This window comes from Lagopus muta, chromosome 9 (genome assembly GCF_023343835.1).
Source record: "Lagopus muta isolate bLagMut1 chromosome 9, bLagMut1 primary, whole genome shotgun sequence".
NCBI lineage: Eukaryota > Metazoa > Chordata > Aves > Galliformes > Phasianidae > Lagopus > Lagopus muta.
The window spans coordinates 7,805,027-7,825,014 of record NC_064441.1 but is presented as its reverse complement, the minus strand read 5'-3'; the positions used below and the strand labels follow the sequence as shown (position 1 = coordinate 7,825,014).

At 39.1% G+C, this 19,988-nt stretch overlaps 2 protein-coding genes across 2 annotated transcripts in view; one reads left to right on the top strand and one right to left on the bottom strand.

The window, feature by feature from the left end:
- SENP5 (SUMO specific peptidase 5) overlaps nt 1-19,988 on the bottom strand; it is a 150,836-nt gene that overhangs the window by 121,329 nt on the left and 9,519 nt on the right. The window lies entirely within an intron of this gene.
- Nucleotides 1,808-19,146, top strand: KNG1 (kininogen 1). Its single transcript, XM_048954465.1, has 10 exons — nt 1,808-2,089; nt 5,282-5,392; nt 6,379-6,463; nt 8,784-8,956; nt 10,610-10,717; nt 12,923-13,004; nt 13,865-14,037; nt 15,268-15,375; nt 16,275-16,364; nt 17,941-19,146. The coding sequence occupies exons 1-10, from the start codon at nt 1,895-1,897 to the stop codon at nt 18,643-18,645; spliced, it is 1,830 nt and encodes a 609-aa protein (XP_048810422.1). The 5' UTR covers nt 1,808-1,894; the 3' UTR covers nt 18,646-19,146.

The following is a 19,988-nucleotide window of genomic DNA, read 5'->3' as shown; positions in this document are numbered from 1 at the left end:
AGCAAAAACAAGTAATCATTCTTTCAGATAAATGGTTCATTGATTTAAAAAAAAAATAACAACAACAAAAAAAAAACACCAAAGCATTTGCCAGCTGTATTGTGGGTTGCATCAAAAGGAGGGTGACCAATAGGGCAAGGAAGATAACTGTTCTCCTCTACTCTGCCCTCATGAAGCCTCATCTGGAGTACTGTGTCCAAGCCTAGCGATCCCCCAGAACAAGAAGGATGTGGAGCTGTTGGAGGGAGTTTAGAAGAAAGCCACAAGGATGACTGAAGGGCTGGAGCACCTCTACTATGAACAGAGGTTGAAGGAGTTGAGGTTGTTTTGTGTAGAAGAGAAGGCTCCAGGGAGAGCTCATTGTGGCCTTCCAGTATTTCCAGTACTTGAAGGGAGCTTACGTGCTCTGACAGTGATAGGACAAGGCAGAATGGCTTTCAACTAAAAGATGGGAGATTTAGGTGAGATGTTAAGAAAAAATATTACTCAGAGGGTGGTGAGGCACAGGTGCCCAGAGAAGTCATGGATGCCCCATGCCTGGAGGTGTCCAAATCCAGATTGGATGGAGCCCTGGACAGCCTGATCTGGTGGGCTCGACTCTGCCCACAGCAGGAGGTTGGAATTTGATGATTATTAAGGCCTCTTTCAACCAAAGTCATTCTGTGATACTGTGACTCTAAGAATCTTTCTGCTGGCAACTTAGTTGGGAGGAGCAGGAAGAAAGGGCTCTAAAGTCTCTTTATACTGGAGCCCCCATCAAGATAAGTCCACTCAGACAGTCTTAGTTCAGGTCAGTTATCCCATAAGCAAGAACATGGGGTTAACATAAAAAAAAAAATTAGCTACTTGGTCTTCAAAGTAGCTTTTAAAGAGCACAAAGTAAAACAAAGCATGAGGGATACAATGAAGAAAAAGAAACAAAATGAGGATGGCATTTCGCATGCCCAAGTAAAGGTTGGCTACTTTTTTTTTTTTTTTAATGTATCATAATGTTCAAGCAACCTTGTTTATGGCTTAGCTTATCCACAAAGACTTTGAAGTACAATTTCTTTAACCAAAACGAGCAAGATGGAGGTAGAATTCTGGGTCTGAGTAAATCCCACCATGTTCACAGATTCAAAGTAAATCTGTTTGGTGCTCATCGCTGTCAACAGTCCCAGATGTTCCTTGCCAGCCCTAGTACAGCCTGTGCTAGACAAAGGCAACATTGATCTCTACTTAGGTGTCATTTTCCCTATCAGTAATGATAAGAATACATCATGAAGACCAACTAAACCATGGTCCACAGGTAGTCTTCACATGGAGATAGTCACCTCCAATTGCAGAATGAAGGACAAGGGTTATCAACTGCTATTGAAGAGTTTTGTGGCATTCAATGACATGAAGCTGACTGAAGACTTTTCTTTCAAATATTTTCTGACTTCTCAGAACTACTGTGTCTAAACAGATGTATAAAATGTACAGTGCCTCTGTGCAGAACTAGAACTTCTTTACTACTGTGACCTTCTTATTTAATTCTTTCTGAGTAACAGTCTTGATGTTAAAAAGCCAGAGATCTGCAAGCGTCTTGCTTGCTGCTTTGCTCAGGAGCCATCCTGTCCAGTGTAAGCTGATCTCCAGCTCCAGCCAGTTAGCCTGTTATCTTGATAACAGGTGAATAACCTTAGTGTCATTCTGGTGACCACACAAAATCCGTTTAGAGGAATTCAGAAGTTTATTTGCTGTATAAACAGGATATGATGAGAACTAACCAACCCCAGCAACCCGCTCACTTGTTTACTTTGGTATTGGTCCTGTAAAATATAAGAGGTGATTAAATCCTTGTCAGGCATTCCTTTTCCCTTTGCTTTTTAAAGAGCCTTCTAATGCAGGGGACTTTTATTTTTGTCCAGTTATGAAACTTCTTGTTGTTGTAGCACTGTGTTGTAGCTTTTTTTCTGCTAGAGCCACCCCTCTCCCATTTGAATTTTTGGACTGCGATGACCCAGATGTCTTGGAAGCTGTTGACACAGCACTGCAGAAATACAATGGAGACAGCACTACTAGTAATCAATTTGCTCTGTACATGGTGATGGAAGCCAAGAGAACAGTAAGTAGACTTTGCAAAAAAACCCATGTTGGAATTGTTTATGCACTCTGAATCAGATTTGCTCCATCTGATTCACAAGGGATAGCAAGTGGGGCAGCAAAGCGTCGTGCAGAAATATTTACCAAAAAAAACTGAAGAAATGGCTCACAGTAAGATACTTGCCACTGTGACAAGCAAGGATGTATACTATGTTCTTATCAGTGGAACTGTGTGCTGGTGAACTGCTTACTATTGCAAGGACTAAAAAGCAAATAATAGAAAACTTATACCACTAATACAATTTGTCTTATTTGTCCATCCAGTTTTCTCCTTTCTGTTGGAAATTTTACCCCTTTCTGCCATCATTAAGATTTTTCAGATGGATGGCAAAGCACACATTATAAAGTGGATACATTTTGACTTGAGAAGAGCTAGTATCACATGCTAAAAAAAAACGACTTGATAAAATTCCCCAATGCTGTGAAAAAACTGTTCCTGAATATTACTTGATTGACACCAGTCCTGAGTCACAGATGTATATAAAAGCACTAGGTGATATTTTAGTCAAAGAGTGACAGTTAAAATTAGAGAAGAAATAAAGAATGAAATGTGATCTCCTGCCTGCAGTCCTTCAGCACAGAGTTACAAAACAAAGTTAATCTAACAGAGTATTTACCTCTGAGACGCACACCAAGATAACATTACCGTAATGACGACAAGCATTGCTTTACTTGAAAACATCAGCAGTTTTTTTCTATTGGATCAGAATCCCAGTGTCAGACAGAATATTTTGCTCTCCAGAATCACAAGACGCTTTGACCCGGATGGAAAAGGGACACAAATTGCTAAATGCTTTACAGTACAGCACCCACATCTCCTGGCACCTTCCCTCTGGTTTTCCTGTTATCAGACTGGGGAGATTTTAGCAGACAAAGACTGAAATTTGTCAAAGCCTTCATATAATTATAGAAATTAATACTCCCATGGTCTTTATTGACAATATAACAATAGCTAAATGCAAACTTCTTAATACCATAGCTGTAAGATCACCTTCCTTTCTGCTTCCTTGTATTGGAGCCATTACACAACTCCTTATCCAAAGGATAGATATTATTTTCAGTATTTTGTCTTATGTTCTATTTTTAAGAATACATATTTAATGCAATTCCTGTTCATCTTTCTCTCAATATAGTGCCTTTTCTTGAAAGATCTGAGGTGAAAATCAATTATTACTTGAGCCACTGATCTGACTGATGCTAAGGCAAAAAAAAACACAGAAGGAATCTGCAAGAGAGAGTTGTTCATATTCTATAGACTTTTTCCAGAAAGAGCACAGATTTTACTCATTGCTAGTCTCACAGCGCTGAATGCATTAATTAAATAGCTGGTTATTATATATTCATGTACATTCATTATTGATAAGGTAATAAAACATAAAAGCTGACTGGTGGAAGACTGAACCTGCCCCAGTTAAAGGCATAACTGTTCATAAAAAATAACGACATGAAACAACAACAAATGACACACAGAAAGAATGTGTTTTCTCATGAGTTGCATTTGCTCACTGAACTGATTTTACTCCAGGTTACAACCGTTAACAGACAGCAGGGTTTGGCTCTTTAAAGCCACATCCCAGACAGTACAACCTGGTGCAGTTCCATAAATGTCAATTTACACCTGCTAAGGATTAAGTCCATTATATTTTTAGAGATCTTTTCATCCTGTCTTACAGCCTGCAGTCATCACATCATACTTCTACTTTCTGTAGAGATGTAGCAACGTATAACAGGAATTGAAAGAACAAAAGATAATTCTGTCCTCACCTACACAAGCATACATTTAGCATACTCCACCCATGCTAACTCAGCTTCTCTTTCTTGATACCATTAAGACAAGAAGTATCATTTGGTTATCCTCAAGTGATACAACTGAGAATTAACATTAACCTACAGCAACTGTGCGTGTTTGTATTTGAAAAAGTACACTGACAGAGCATTTTTAGTGGCAGTAAACCAGAACTTGTCATTATATAATCTCTGAAGGATGAGCTACAAACCTTGCAGTGTATTAATGTTACCTGTTGGTACAGGGCTTACTACTCAGTTTATTGCAAGGAGAAAATGCCCCCTTATTTAATAACATCAGAAGCACTTGCACTGGCCATGACAAACTTCAATAGCCTGAAAATCTTAGGGGATTTGTGAGACCATCCCCAAGAGCAGCACAGCCTTTAACACCTGTAAGAACACTGCAGGAGCAGCCAAAGGCTGCCTCAGAAGCCCTCTGCCCTTTTCACCTAGGTATGCAGGGCAGCTTATTTACCCTCAAACCACAGAGCACAGGCAGTTTGGGCACCACCAGGCTGCTCCACAGTTGCTGGCTATTGCTACCTATGGGAGGCCTGTAGGGCTGTACATAAGGAGAATGGTACATAAGGAGAATGGACAGATTTGGGAGGAGAACAAGTGTGAGAGTGAGGGAATTGAACAGGAGCACAGTCCAAACTAGTAGTTAATTATCCAAGCAGCAGACTAATTTGCTTATTTGGAATATGCTTGAATGCAAATATAAAACCTAATCACTCATGTCTGTTTCTTAAAGTCCTAGATAAAATAAGTTAAAGCATAGGTAGTAGGACATACCATATTTGTACTCACAGGTAAAGACTCAGTAATATACTTAGGTAATTTCTGAGAGGGAATGATACATGGGAGACCTTTCGCAGAGACCAGCAGCTAATCTGAAACCATAGTATAAAACATGAGGTAACCAATGGATAGTATTTGCTCTTCACAGTTCTTATCTTTTCACTGATGTCTTGATTTATCACTATGCAAATGATGACTTGCTGTAAGATAAATAACTATACAGATGTTGTGAAGCATTGTATGATCAATAAGTATACAGAGAAGTTAGGCTAGTAAGATTATCACATAGGAAAAGATAATCAGAAAGAAATGAAAAGTGCTCAGGGGTGTCGTAGGCATGCAAGAAACTCCACGAGGAGATCTCCAAAGAGAGCCTTCCTCAGTGGCAGTCAGCCTCTGGCTGGTTAGGAGAGGTGCAGCCAGGCTGCACCCTTTCCGTCACACAGCTGCATTGCCTTCACCTGAGTGCTCCTGGGGCTGACCCAGTGCTCGCCTCCGGCCATCAAGGAGAGGTTCAGGTTGTGACTCAACTGTTCCCATACACTTGCATATTGTTTCTATCCAGGTAGGTCCTGCCAAACAATTGCACGTGAAATATCAGGTACGAGAGACCACTTGTGCCACTGAGGAAAACAAACTGTGGAAGGACTGTGATTACAAAGCATCTGCAGAAGCTGTAAGTATCTCTCCTCTTTAAAACTGCCCAGAACAGAAACATCAGGATAACGACCAGGACTTTGCTCTCCTGGGAAAAAAACAAAACAAAACAAAACAAAAAAATCATGGAAGAGAATTAACTTTTGCAGCTATGCTATTTTTGATAGTTTACAGAAATAAAGTATAGAAGAGTTTACAACCCTGAACTTAACTACCATATTTGTGAATTTACCACTACAGACCTGAATTTCAGCAGAAGGGATCATTTTAAATCTTCAATATGACGATTCACAGTAAATCCAGCAGAAGGTACTCTAACAAGAACGGGCTATCAAACATCCTATTGCTCGTGTGTAATGGAAGTTGCACAACCAAACCAACCAGATTGGCACCAATAAAAACACTGACATGGAAGCCGCTGTGGCAGAGCACTTACCAGAGGGTGCTTAGCAGTGCAAAGCCCATCTGGCTTGTGCTATTAGAAAGCACTTAAAAGAGGAGGTGCAGTCAGGCTCACACAGCATGCAGGAACACTGCAAATCCCCAGCAGAAATCATTGTCATTTCATATTGTACAGAAAGCATTAAAAAAAAAAGTATTGAAGAGGGATCATATTATTTGAAGCAATATGAAATGTCATGATTGCTGGTGCACATCTTGTATCAGCAGAGAGGAACACAATTCTTTAGACTTCATTTATGAGAATGTGTTCATTTCCTTTATTCTGACAGCAAAATCTTTAGTTAATTAACACTTATCAACCATGATACAAAGCAATCTTCTAAATAAATTGCTCAGTTCATTCTCTGCTCTTCTAGCAAACAAGACAGTTCCTTTTCCAATAACAAAACAGCAAACTTGACATCATTACAAAAGAACATATGAACTTGTTCCCCAAACTCAACTTGCAACTGTCAACTTTGTTCAACAGCTGAAAGAATGTACAGCACAGTATTTTTTTTCATCAACCAATGTTAAGTCAAATATTGCTGTATGTATTTGCAGAAAACAGGAGAATGCACAGCTCAAGTTCACATGAATAACGCTGAAAAAATAAGTAATGTTTCACAAGATTGCAAAATTGTTGCAGGTAAGTAATTGTTTGGGGCAGCATTCATAAAGTACATAGAAAAATAAGAATGGGAAAAAAAGAACATTCTATTCAGACATTCATAAATCATCTTTCAGAAGTAACTGCATTTTAAAGGTAAAAGTTTCACTCCACTGGTATGCACACACAAGCTAAGTGTCTTGTGGGTGTGTTGTAAGTTTCCTTACACATGGGAAATGAAATGAATCTGCTTAAGGCCAAAAGCACATCCATAACATGGAAACTAGATACCCCTTTCCACACTTGAAGTTTCTGTCCTTAATTAACCAGGTATGAAATTGCACCAGAAATTAACTTTCTCCAAGCTAAGAATGACTGCATTATTTCTGTTAAAGCTTATCAAAACAAAAATTGACTCCCGAATGGGGAGGGAGCAGATTTAAATTAAAAAAAATAATAATCAGTAGTGATAGAATTATGTATGATAAACTACAACATCACTTAGATCCTAACAATGGAGAGTATTGGAGTTTTACCTTGCTTGCCTATAAAATATTCATATAAAACTTACATTTGCATTGTAATTCTCTTCATCAGAAATGGGTCACATTGTTTGAAAGCTTTACAACTGAGATATTTCTGTAGCTATGGCTGGCATTCATGTAACACAAATCTCAGCTGGTTTTAAAAATCCATCTAACTGGTAGCATGGAGCCAAGTGCACATTAACTACAGAAGTATTTACCACAACTTTCTAATTGTTAGACAGCTTATATTCGTGGGTTTGTTTTCATTTGTTCCCTAGCTCTCTTGATTAAAGCTGTAGTGTTGTACCTACAGTCAGTGTCTTTCCAGGAACACAGACAAATTCCATGCTCTGCTACTGCAGAGGCCACTGGGTTTCCAATTAGTGGGGCAATGGTGACATCTAGTTGCCAACTGAATGTGTGTGAATCTCACAGAGAGAGCATGGGGAATCTGCATCTGAATCTTTATTTAGAAAGCTAAAAAACAACTGCCATGAATTAGAATTACATATTCAGCCTAAGAAGTTCAGCTTGTTACACAACATAGCAACTCTGAAAAAAGCATGCATCTTTGTGCAGAATGTAAAGACCACAGTCCTTCTGGCACTGGGCATACTGCTGTCCTATATCACCCCATTTTCAGGGAGTAATAATTTTTGTGTAGTGCATATATGGCGTTCATTGCTGAGTCAATAGCCAGCGGCAATAAGTGATGCTAGAAACATCGCAGGCTAAATTTTGATCAAGTGCCTCTTGGAGATCTAAGACTAAATAGCATTGCTTACCCTGAGGTATTCCACATGTACAAAGGAGCCAAATCAAATGCAAAGGATTCAAACACAAAGAGTTAAGCAATAGACTCTAACTGGTGAGGGACTTTCCCTTCATGTTAGGGAACATAGAGTTCAGCCTTCTTGGTGGAACTGTTTGATCATGCTGACCCTGGATTGATTCCCTGGCTGATGCAAGCAGGCATAACGCCATTAAAGTCAATTTATGTCAGCTGAGGATCAGGCACACAAATTTTATTTCAATTCCACAGAGACCACATATTGTCCCAAGCTCACTGAATCATGAAATTAATTTATGTACTGAACTATAAAATTAATTTATGAAAATCTAATCCATGATTACTAGAAAGGAAAGAGAGTTAATAGGATTAGTAGTAAGAAACAGAAGTTTGAGCATCCCATCAAACTTGCCTATCGACAACCAATCCAGTCAGTTATGCCTGAGAGTAACACCAAGAGGCAGGTGGCAGCTGAAGTGACTAGCAGGGAGAGCTCACACAACACAGCAGTGCAATGATAGTTCAACTATAGTCCCTGAGGAGCTCTAAGTCAGGGCTGTTCACGTGGGTGAGCCAAAAAGCTCCTGCCAAAGTCCCCCTCCTGGAACATGGTGAGGACAGCGAGCAGCTGCACCCAGCAGGTGAGCTTCCAAGAGTCCAAAAAACATCTCTTTAGCTGTGACCTTCACTGCTTTTCCCTAACTGCATGGGGAAGGCCCTTCCTTAGCAGTGTCAAAACTACCTGTAAGGTTTTTAATGGATTCAGTGACTCCTGAACTCATTTATTTCTCTGAATTAAATTTGCTGCTGGATAAAGGTTTCACGGATGGCCCCCACCAGCACACACAGAAGCCTGTATCTAAATACAGTGAGGGTCTGTGCAGGCCCTGAAACTAAAATCTGGATTTTGCTTATCATTCTGCTTAAAAGCAGAAAAGATTCTGGCATGTTGAACCATTTTTCACACGACTTAACATGAAAAATTAAAACCTGAGGTTTCTTAACATGAAAACCTGCCTTTTTTTGGTTTGTTCCTTTGCAGTTCAACCAACGATACCATCTACTCAGGTAACCTGTCTTGGATGCTTTCATACGATACCAAGTGACAATTCACAAGTGTTAGAAATTCTGAAAAAAGCCATTGTAAAGTTCAACAAGCACAGTGGTGAAACTGTCCTTTTCAAACTTGTGGAAATAACAGAAGCTCAAAGACAGGTCTGTATATGATTTTTTTTTCTCTACATTTTTAAAAAGATATTTTGGTTGTGTAAATGTTTGTGATGTTAAGGGATATTTCATGATAAAAGCATATAGAATTTATATAGAGCACAGACCATGTAAATAACTCCCTTCACTTACACAGAATCAAAAACTGTTGCTGGATTTTTAGAGCTATCAATTTTATAAAGGCTTTTTTTCCTTATCTGCAGCTACAACTAACCAGTGTTCAGCACCAGTTTATTTTTATTCAGTGCTGACACAAGCACCTTGTGTCATCTCAGATGCTCTGGAGTGTTCCACTTGGCTTGTCCATGAAGCTCCAGCAGGAACAGATCTCTTCTAGGTTTTGTGCCAGCTTGTGCGGATGTCTCTCATACTCTACAGCCTCTCAAACAGCAGAAGGCACCTACGTGTTTGCAGTGCAATAGGACCTGTATGTCAGTAGGTGATATACACCACAGGGTAGGTGAGCCAGTACAAGAAAACATGCATAAGAAAAAAAGCAAGCTTATTGCTGGCTGAAAGATTTCTGCACAGAAGAATATCTGCTTTGCAAGTGAATGCTCAGGCTGCAGAAATTTCTGGTACTGCAGGCAGTGCTTATTTCCCCATGAAAGGTTCTCCCATGGATTGGCATGATGTTGCTAGAAAGCCAAGTTTCCCATTTGCTTTTTAAACAGTATATAACTCAACACCAACTACAAACCCTTTTATTTGTGTATGTTTTTACTTTGCCAAAAAGCATCGAGTCTCACATCAATTTGACCCATGATTAAGTTCTGACGGCCCTTCATTTACTGATGGCAATAATTCTCTTAGCTGAAAGACAAGCTTACACAACAATTAAGTCTTACAAGCAAATGTCAAAGAGACTGCAATTCAGCAGCTCAAAAGAAAACTATCGTGACACTTGTGGCTAATGGAGACTAGTCACAGCCCTCTGCTTTAACTGATCTAGAATAGAAAGGGATACAAAGTTTATCTTTGATTCTTTCTTTCTCTTTTTTTAATCTAATACTGATCCAACCCTGTGACATGGAGAGATTTTATAGATGAAATCAATAGCTGCAGTGAGGAAAACAGAACTACTTCCTGCAGAGAAAATGAAGGGAGGTCAAAGATCTGGACAAAGCAGGGGAGGGGGAAAAGGCCCAAAGCAGACACAATTACAAGCAGATGACAAACACAGGACACTCAATAACAAATGATGCCAGCAGTGTAAAGTTACATTATTCAGATACTATTTTACTATGTCACATACTTAGGAACACAGGAACTGCCAAGCTGTATTAGTGTAGTCATCCATCTAGACCAGCTTCCTGTCACTGGCAGTAATAAGTAACAGATACTTCGGAGGAAAGTGCATGAAACCATGCATTACAAGGCTACAGGCTTGCCAGAAGCAGAATCTGAATATAAACTGCATTTCTAATAACTACTTGACTTAGTTTACTTTCTGTACTGCAAGGACAACATTTTTTGGTTAGCTCATAAATACTGTATGGCTCAATGACTGCAATGTGATTTGATGGATGGAAGAGGCTTAGAAGGGTGGTTTTGCTTTCTTCGTTGATTGCATTCAGTAGTGGAACTTCAAAGTTTGTATTAGTTTACATAATGTAAATATCTCCTAAATATCTGTTCCAGGTGGTAGCTGGATGGAATTACATAATTAAATATGAAATCAAGGAAACAAATTGCTCCAAAGACCAATTTGAAGATTTAACTCACGAATGCAAAACCACTTCTGAAGGTGTAAGTAATCTTCACAACCTACTTATCACAAAAATGTCATATTAACAAATAACGGCTGAGATCTGACTCAAACATGTATTTTACAGTCTTGCTTAACTTAGCTAATGATGTTAAAATTCAGGCTTACAGATAACCATCTATTTATGCAGTTCTCTCTTGAATTAGTGACTAAGAATGAAATGTTTGCAGATTACTCCATTGAATCTGAAGTCTCATCCTAATAATAAAACCCTTAAGAAATTCCTATTCAGAGAGCTGTTCAGACACAAAGCAAAAAGTTACAGTTAGCCGTTTTCCCAGCACAGAACATTTCCTAAGTAAGTAGCTGAATTGCTACCTATCTCTACTACAGCCCAAGTAAGAGCTTCAAAAGAGACTTATTAACAAATACACGTAATCCAGACCAATAGCGCCACAAAACCAAGTACCTCCTTTGTTGCTCTGACCTGGAACAGAATTAACTGCACCAAAAAGAGAGCTGCTCTCTCAACCAATCTCCCTGGACCATCTCACCAAGGAGTGAGACAAGTGCTTGTGCCAAAGCCAAAGCAGGAACGTACAGCCATGGTGAACAGCGGTGGTAAATGTGAGGGAAGGAGCCACAAGAGCCCAACTCCCATCTGTTTCAGCTGTTGTGGAAGTGTGCGGTTGGACATTACATTCCTGCTTGTAAATGACTCCCTAGAGGTCTCAAACACATCACTGCATTTCTGAAAGCATTGAACAAAAAAGGAAAGAGTCACAACACTGTAGTAAATAATAGGAGACTGAGAATCTGGCTAGATGAAACAAAATTCGCTGTTAGCAATGCTTGTCCTAAAACATTAAGCGAGTTACTTATTTTCTTGAGCCTGAGTTGTCCAACCTGTCACTGGGAGATAATGGCTTCTGTCCATCTCACATAATCCAGGTGAGTTACCACCTTTCCATTCTGATTTGACCACAGAGTGTCTGTGAGACTGGATCTTTATCGATGGAATAAATAAGCAGCCGAAACTAAGACAGCAACTAAGATCAGCAACTGATCATCTAGAGATACTATTAGAATATGCTGTTCCAAAATATTCCACTCCTTAGAATAACCAAATTCCACAAAAGCTGCTTGTAATCAACATGTTTATGTGAACCACAGAGCTGTAATGGGCCATAATGTCATTCCTTCTCTCTAGCCTAGATAATAAACCTTGATATTATTTTTTTCCCCATTTTTCTAAACCACTGCTAGGCAGATGTTTTCATAGATGACACTTTCAAGTGCATCATAACCCTAAGATCATGAATCTATCAGCTCAGTGCCTAACGTGAAGTCAGAACTGGCTTCTCCCCTGTGCATTACTTTACATTTCTCTATATTGGTTTCCTTCTCCCAGATCAACATCTAACATCCAGCTCTTGCAGTCCTTTCTCTATGAGACTAATCATTAATCCTTTGCTATTTCATGTATTTTAACTGAGTATTTATCCACATAGGAGCCTTTCCTCTTATTCTACAGTTAGTTTGTTTCCTTCAGAGACCTCAGTAAGAGACTTCATTGAAATCTTTCTGAATCTTTACTTATCAACGTCAGGTCTCTACCAATTTTTGTGATGCTTTTGAAGCAATCTGCAAAATACAACTTTCGTTTACAACCAATTCTGATATAGTTGTGCCAATTAGTTCTTTCTTTACATTCTAATAATTTGAATAGTACAGATGTGAACCTTACAGATCCACAACATTTAAAAAAGAACAGGATCACATTTTTTTTATTTCAGCCTAAAATAGCAAGGCAATCTTAAGCACATCATCTACCACAGCTCCCCTACAGCACTTGGGTGAATACAAGCAGGCCCAGAAACTCGGTAATGTTTGATTTGTTAGATGTGTAATCTTCCTTTTGATCTTTGGAGTTTAAGACAAATACCAGAGCTCTGCAAAAAATTGGATTCTGGTTTGTAAACTTCTCTCTTTCCTTCTGTAATGAATACATACAAATAAGTCACTTAGCCTTTCTGTCACAATTTTATTTTCTCTGAGTAACTCTCTGAAACCCTTATTTTTTGGCTCTGCAAACTCTGCAAAGGCTTCTTGCTCCTGGCATATTGAAGGAAGAAATTATCAGTAGTGTGGTTGACTCATTCTGTTAGTAAGAACAGTGTGAGCTTCTTCATTGTTTCTACACACTAAGCAGCTGGTTTTGTTTGTTTCTTTTGTTGTGACTGCAGCGTATAGGCAAATGTGATGCCAAAGCATATGAAAATCTTCGGGCAGAGATTGTAGATATTGCAAGCCAGTGCAACCTTCCAGGTATGTAATTATCACTAACAGTTCTGAACGTTCTGCAACGTTGATGTTTCTATTACAACAATAAAATAATAGGTAAGATAAGAATCCAAGAGATGAGAACTGATAACAACAAGATAAAGCAATTATTTTAAGATGAAAGCTGTGCTGCCTCTTAATGAAGTCTTACTGTAGAGTTTTCTTTCACTTCTTATAAATATTTCATACGCTCTGTTTTGTTCTTTTGAAAGGCAACGGAGACAAAGGCCAAAATTGGTAATTCAGCTACCAATACTATTGTTTATTTCATACTGCATAGTTACACTTCATTTTGATATATTAGAAGCTTATTTTTTTCCTGGTAAGTAAGCAACTTAGAATTTCTAAGTTCATTACAATCTAAGCCACAAATTGATTTCTTATTAATGTTTCCTATCTATCTATGTTTCTTAATGTTTCCTGCACCTATCTATTTGGAGACATATTCTGACAGTTTCAGGGCTTTATAACAGGGAGTCCAGTATTACCCCATGTACGTAGTAAGTGCTGCATTCTCACTTGTTACTCATTTGCTTGTTTTTATTCAATAAATGTCTTCTCTGCCTTTACTTGCTAGCTATCCACATTCAGTATATACAATTCTTGTTTGTGTGAGAGAGCTGTACTTATCCAATGCAACACCAGGCGCTGATGCAGGGCTCTTTCAGATAACCAAGGTACAATATTGCTGATCATATGAAATGCAAAGATATTTTGGTTTAATTTGGTGGACTCATATCAGAAGTGTGCCAGAAGGCAGTGGTGTATAAATAACTGGTTTTCCCTGCCTATATCTAGACAGAAACCTTTGCTCCTTACATCTGACATCTGTCGGTTTCTTTCAGCTGAAGAAGTGGTAAATCCTCCCACTCAAGTTTGTGCTGGTTGTCCAAGTACGATCCCAACTGACAGTGCAGAAGTGAAGGAACTACTGAAGGTTGCTGTGGAAAAGTTTAATTTAGAGACCAATGATGACTTCTACTATCAAGCTGCAGAAATAGAATCAGCGACAGTTCAGGTTGAGAGTTACTTTTCCTTTTAAATCTAATTCTCCATATAATACAAAAATGAGGAACAGACACGGCATTGTTACTGGTCTAAACTTAACATTTGGATTTCAAATAATATTTTTCTCTACGCATTGATACACACAGTAACTGAGATATCTGTGCACTTTGTCTTGTGAAATTTTAACCATTTTGGCTTGGATTTAAAAATCTCTGGCCTCTTGATTTTTCTTTTTTCTTTTTTTCTTAAAAGGGGATTGTAGAAGCATGGCAAGAAGGCTAACATTGTCTATCCGATTTCTATATCTCTACCCCACTTTTTAATCAGCCTTGGTAATATTCCATAGACTTCTGAAAATAGAGAAGATCTATTAGACAGAACTACCCACTTGATCTACCACACCAATACCCTGCGAATTATTTCAGCTGTTATCTACTCTACAGTAGCTGTAAGCTCTGAGAAATGGAAAGAACTGAATATAAAACAAGGGAGTAGTTCAGAAAATACCATGTAGGGAACTTCTCATGAGCATAATGGGCACCGCTGGGGCAAAAATTTCTGATCAGCTCATGTTAACTCACTAACAGTAAGCATCTTTTCCATCTTTTACATATTTTTATCACTTTTCACATAATGATTAATATTAGCATACACACTTTTATAAATTAGACTGAAAGAATTTTATGTATTTTTCTGTCTCTAAAGCAAGATACATTATCTTGGGCTCTGTAAAAATACTAAGAGAACTTGTACCAGGCACATTCTTCAACCAAAACAGTTTCCCTCCTTAATATATTTGGCAAATATGCTCATTTTCAACTGAGTCTGCTCACCACACACTTCATTTTACTCACATTCAACTCTTCTTACATCATATTTGGCTCCTTACAGTGGTGTCTCTAACGATTTCATTTGTTATTAATTAAATTATGACAGGCATCCAATAAAACAAAGCCAAAACTGTGGACCTGTTTTTCTGACCTTTCTGTCTCCTTCAGTTTCTATGTTGGAATTTCTGAGAATGGGAACAGGAATAAATAAGTAAGTTGATTAGAAGCAGATAGGTTTTCTGTCAAACATTTTAATGTTGTTCTTAACATACATTGCCCCAGGGGGTCAGGACTTGTAGACTATAAGTCATATGAGCCTGTAGTATAAGCTTGTAGAAAACCATCTCTGCCTCTGAACTCTTTTCAATAAAAATGCCTTTATGACAAAAGGTCTTCTTGCTAATTTTTAGGTGGTTGCAGGACAAAACTACAATCTGGTATTTTTTGTCCAGAAGACAAACTGCTCAAAAAAAGAATTTGAAAAGCTTAATGAGGACTGTGAAGCCACAACAGACAGTGTAAGTAGTGATGATGTTGCCAATGGTAGTGTTTCTAACAGGCAATTCCTTTGCAATCTGAAACATACACAAAGTAAACTCACATTTGATCCTGGTTTCTGTTGCTTCAACAACAAAAACTTCCAGTTTGCAACCCCAAACCAGTGACAACAGCATTAAAACAGGAAGCTTAAACTGAGTTACTTCAACTGTGGTATCAGTGCTCAATGCAAAGCAAAAGGGACTTTTCTCTGATAACGAAGAATCAAAGAAAGGAGGTGGCTGTGATATGAAACGATGTCAATGCTCCTGCATCTGTTGCACTTTCAGTAAAGAAAAGTGAGAGATTTTAGTGTTCTCAATGTGCAAAGGAATTATGCTTCTGGAGTATATGCTGCTGATACTGGGGAAATCTGTTTCAGACACTGGAAAGAAATGCTGATAGAGCCAGAAACCACTGATGAGGGACCTGCTGGGAAAGAGAAGGCTCTTCATTTTCACTCCTTTTTCCCACCATGTGAACAGTGCTTATCTCTAAGAGCTAAAAACTGTTAGTGCAGCTGGCATTACCCAGAAAAATAAGAAATACCTCTCACTGTCTCAATTTCCCCATCTTTAGTAGGGGTAGTATGATTAACAAGCAGTGTTTGTTAGGAATGAACAGTGTTGGGCACAAATCCAATATCCAGTTCAAAACTGCAGTATAGTGTTCACAGAGGCATCCTAAGAGGTCAAAAAGCTAAGCAGCAATCTGTCCCAGCATAGACTTCTCCATCATTAAAACCGATTCCATTTATATTCAAGTAAAACTCCAAGTATTTAAAAGTATTATTAAAATGTAAATTTTTTTGTGTACAACTCATTCATGTTGTTTGATGTTTTCTTGCCTTAACATGCTGTTTTTGATGTTTTGTCAACAGCTACCACTGCGCTGTGAAGCACAAATTTATGTGGTCCCATTGGAGAAAAAAATCATCTCTCAGGTTAACTGCTCTCAATATCAGCTAATGGTATGACAGCTTTTCTTCACTACCCATCATCACTAGGGAAGGTTCAGACTGGATAAAAGAAAAAAAAACATGCTTACAATAAGGGTGGAGAGGCACTGGCACAGGTAACCCAGAGAGGTGGTGGATGCCCCATGCCTGGAGACACCCAAGGTCAGTCTGGATGGGGCTGTGAGCACCTGATGGAGCTGTGGGTGTCCCTGTTCAGTGCAGGGAGTTGGGCCAGATGGCTTTTAAAGATCCCTTCCAACTCAAACAATTCTATGATTCTACAGTAAAAAAGAGGAGACTTAGATAAATGTTAGGGGGAAATTTTTCTCTCAGAGGGTGGTAAGGCACTGGCACAGGCTGCCCAGAAAAGCAGTGGCTGGCCCTCCCTGGAGGTGTTCAAGGCCAGGCTGGATGGGGCCCTGGGCAGCCTGATCTAGTGGCTGGGAACCCTGGCTGAAGCAGCAGGTATGGAACTAGAGGATCTTATAGGTTCCTTCCAACCCAAGCCATTCTTTGATCATAAGTGAAGGCATACATTAATTTCTTTATCCATTCCAAAAGATCCCGTTACTAGCTAGCCATGAACATGGGCCAGTTTGAGAGCTTCAGAACACAACATATATTTTTCTTACTGTCAGAACTTCTTTAGTTCCGATTATAATTCTGATGATTGCAGGTTGTTAGTTTGGGTTGTTTTTGTTGCTGTTTTTAATAAATCCAGAGATTCCCATGCTCCCCAATCAAGAAACGAAGATTGAGTGAATAAAGTGTGATTGATTAACCTGCATTCCCATTAAGCAACTTGCAGCACTTTCATAATCATCTATTCATTCTTTATGTATCAACTAATAAATGGCTCCCCTTTTTGTCTCCCTTAAAATATTGTATCCACAACTTCCAAAGTTAGCTCCAACCTGAAGAGCCCCTATTTGCAGTTAGATAAGGGTCAGGCACGGGTTGACAGAAATGACACACATTTTTTTCACAAGACTGTATATCAGCCACTCAATCTTTATTTTCCAGTGGAACTGATGGGGGAATAGAGATTACTCAAAAACAATCAAACATTTTATAGTGTCAGCGTTAACCTCTGAGTATTTTTTCCAACAGTCCTATGGAATATATATGTCAAATGAAGAAATAAAAAATTGAATAGCTACATTTCATGTGACAAATCAATCCAGATCTAGGGTATGCTTCTGCACTGAAACTGTCCACAGATGTGTCAAACTTCAGTATATCAGAATGCTATACTTTAACATGAGCAGGGATAATCAGTCATAGAAATGAACCATATTGTTCATAAATTAAAACAAACACATATGTTCCTCTCTGTAGTTTCACTCCCAAGTGAACTGGCAGAATCTCAGTGATAAATTGCTCTTTCAATATACAGCTGCTAAAATACTCCAGAATTACTGAAGAGGACGTTTGTTTTCATGCTTATTACAGACACAAAAGATTATTAAGATCGCTTTGAAAAACCTGATTTTGACCCATCTATTGCAATGAGGTTTTGATCTTGCCAAATCTGAAGCCCCTGCTCTCGTATACGTACCAACACAGCTATTACTGCATTGTTTTTCAGACCGCAATGGTGAGAAGGCCTCCAGGATTCACTCCTTTACGAAGCTTCGTTCAACTACCACAGGTAGTTGGAACTCCAGCCTCCAATACAAATGAAGGAGAAAGTCAAAGAGCAGATGAAGAAATAAGACAAGATGACAGACAGGGACCAGATGGCGAAGTTGAACCTGGGCACAAACAGAGGCATAAACTTAGGCACGGATTGAAAAGGGATCATGAATTTGCCAAAAGGCACAAGCCGGAAACTGACTGTGGGCCCAGGAAGGGCCACAGGTGTGGACATAGAAAACACATTAAAAATGGTAAACACAAACATCATAAACCTGATTCTTCTGAGGAATCCAGTGAAAGGTTTTTTAGTCCAAAAGAAACCCTCCCATCATCTGCTGCTGAAACAGCATTAGAGCTCCTCAGTGCAGAGTTTGTAAGGACAGAAATCGATACTCCTACAGAACCAGTGTATTCTCCTGATATCTCTTCATTTAAAGGGATGCCGGAGGATTACACAGAATCTCCTCTCCCCAAGTGTCCTGGAAAACCTTGGAAACCAATTCTGGACCTGCCCATTCCTCCCAGCCTTCCTAGAGAATTCATGAATGAGGATCTCTTGCCTTCCGCTGCAGAAAACGTCGACCTTACAACAGAAAACCCACCACCCCCCCAAAATGAAGGGATGAGCTTTGATCTTGCAGATGCATTAGAATAATTCAAGCATCACAGGATCCTCTCCAAAAGCCCCACACAGAAAACCAGAGAATATTTGCCTTTTGAAATATATGAGATCTAAGAGGCAAAAGCTCCCATCCAGTCAGCTGAAATGCTCAAGTTGGTCATCAATGCTCCGTGTCTGCTTAACTGATGCACATTTGGCAAAAACGTACATCAGGCATGGCACCAGTGATTCAGAAGCTGTCCAGTAAAGGGACTGGGCAAATCAACAGCTTTCAGCTTCCAAAGTCCCAGTCACAACCATCACATCTGCTCCATGTTGCTACGAGCACACAGCGAACTACTGCATCAAATTTCACTATATTATGTTTAAAAAACAAAGAATTTTGCAGATTACATGAAGAATTTCAACCAAATATGCACAACACAAAATTAAACCACTACAGAGCAAGGATGCCTTTCTTAGATATCTGAAATTATATTTCTCTAATTTCCTGGAGCGAATCTTTCGAAGAAGAAAATAAAATAAAGGAACCAATTTTACTTGTCAATTTTTTGACTCCAAATAACATTGCCACCAGTCTATCATTAGCAGCCTATTCTGTTGAGCCAGATAACAAGGAGAGCTCAGAAAACGCTCAATAAAGCAGCTCTGTTATTCTCTTAGCACAGTATGTTAACTACACAGCAGAGTTCTGATGACAGAGATCTGCATGGGCAGAGGTGCACAAACAGACAGCAAATACTTAAGCGACCCAAGGTTTGTCTACTCTCTTCCATTCTAAGAATGTGTTTAATTCAGAGACTGGGTTGAGTTTTCTATTCCGTGTCTCTACCAAATCCTGAGTTTATGGTGGAATACATTGACTAAAAAAGCCGGTGGTTCTGGCAAATGAAAACACAGCTTCACCATGTGTGGATCTGCAAATTTATTCAGCTGGAAAAATGCTCTACAATAAATACATAAATAACTGATTTAATGCTAAATTGGTTCACCTGCTAGAACCACTGCCTGCTCACACATGGAGTTACTGAAAAGGTCAGGTGCTACCTGTATCAAATGGTAAAGCTTTGATGCAATAAAATGGACAGGGGTAAAGAAAAGAAAAGCAAGCAGTAACTTAACAGAAAGGAAGGAAACAGAGAAGGGAAGGGCCAAGAGACTGATGGTGACAGCACTGCCAACAAACGAGAGGATGGGTGACAGAAATGGGAGATGGGGCAGAAGGTAAAAAAGACCTCTGCAGTAGTCATGAGAGAGCAGAGCCCTACAAATCACAGAACTGAACTGAACTCAGACTTTCTGAACCTAAACATTCCCCATTACGCTTCTCTTCTCCCGTTGCTGGGTTCTACAGATGCAGTCATGCTCTGTTCTGG

Bases quoted from the DNA above. Each gene is read 5' to 3' on its own strand.
- KNG1 (XM_048954465.1), top strand. From the start codon at position 1,895: ATGAAACTTCTTGTTGTTGTAGCACTGTGTTGTAGCTTTTTTTCTGCT. The intron at 14,038-15,267 runs GTTGAGAGTTAC...GCTAATTTTTAG, and splicing joins TAGAATCAGCGACAGTTCAG to GTGGTTGCAGGACAAAACTA. The intron at 15,376-16,274 runs GTAAGTAGTGAT...TTTTGTCAACAG, and splicing joins GTGAAGCCACAACAGACAGT to CTACCACTGCGCTGTGAAGC.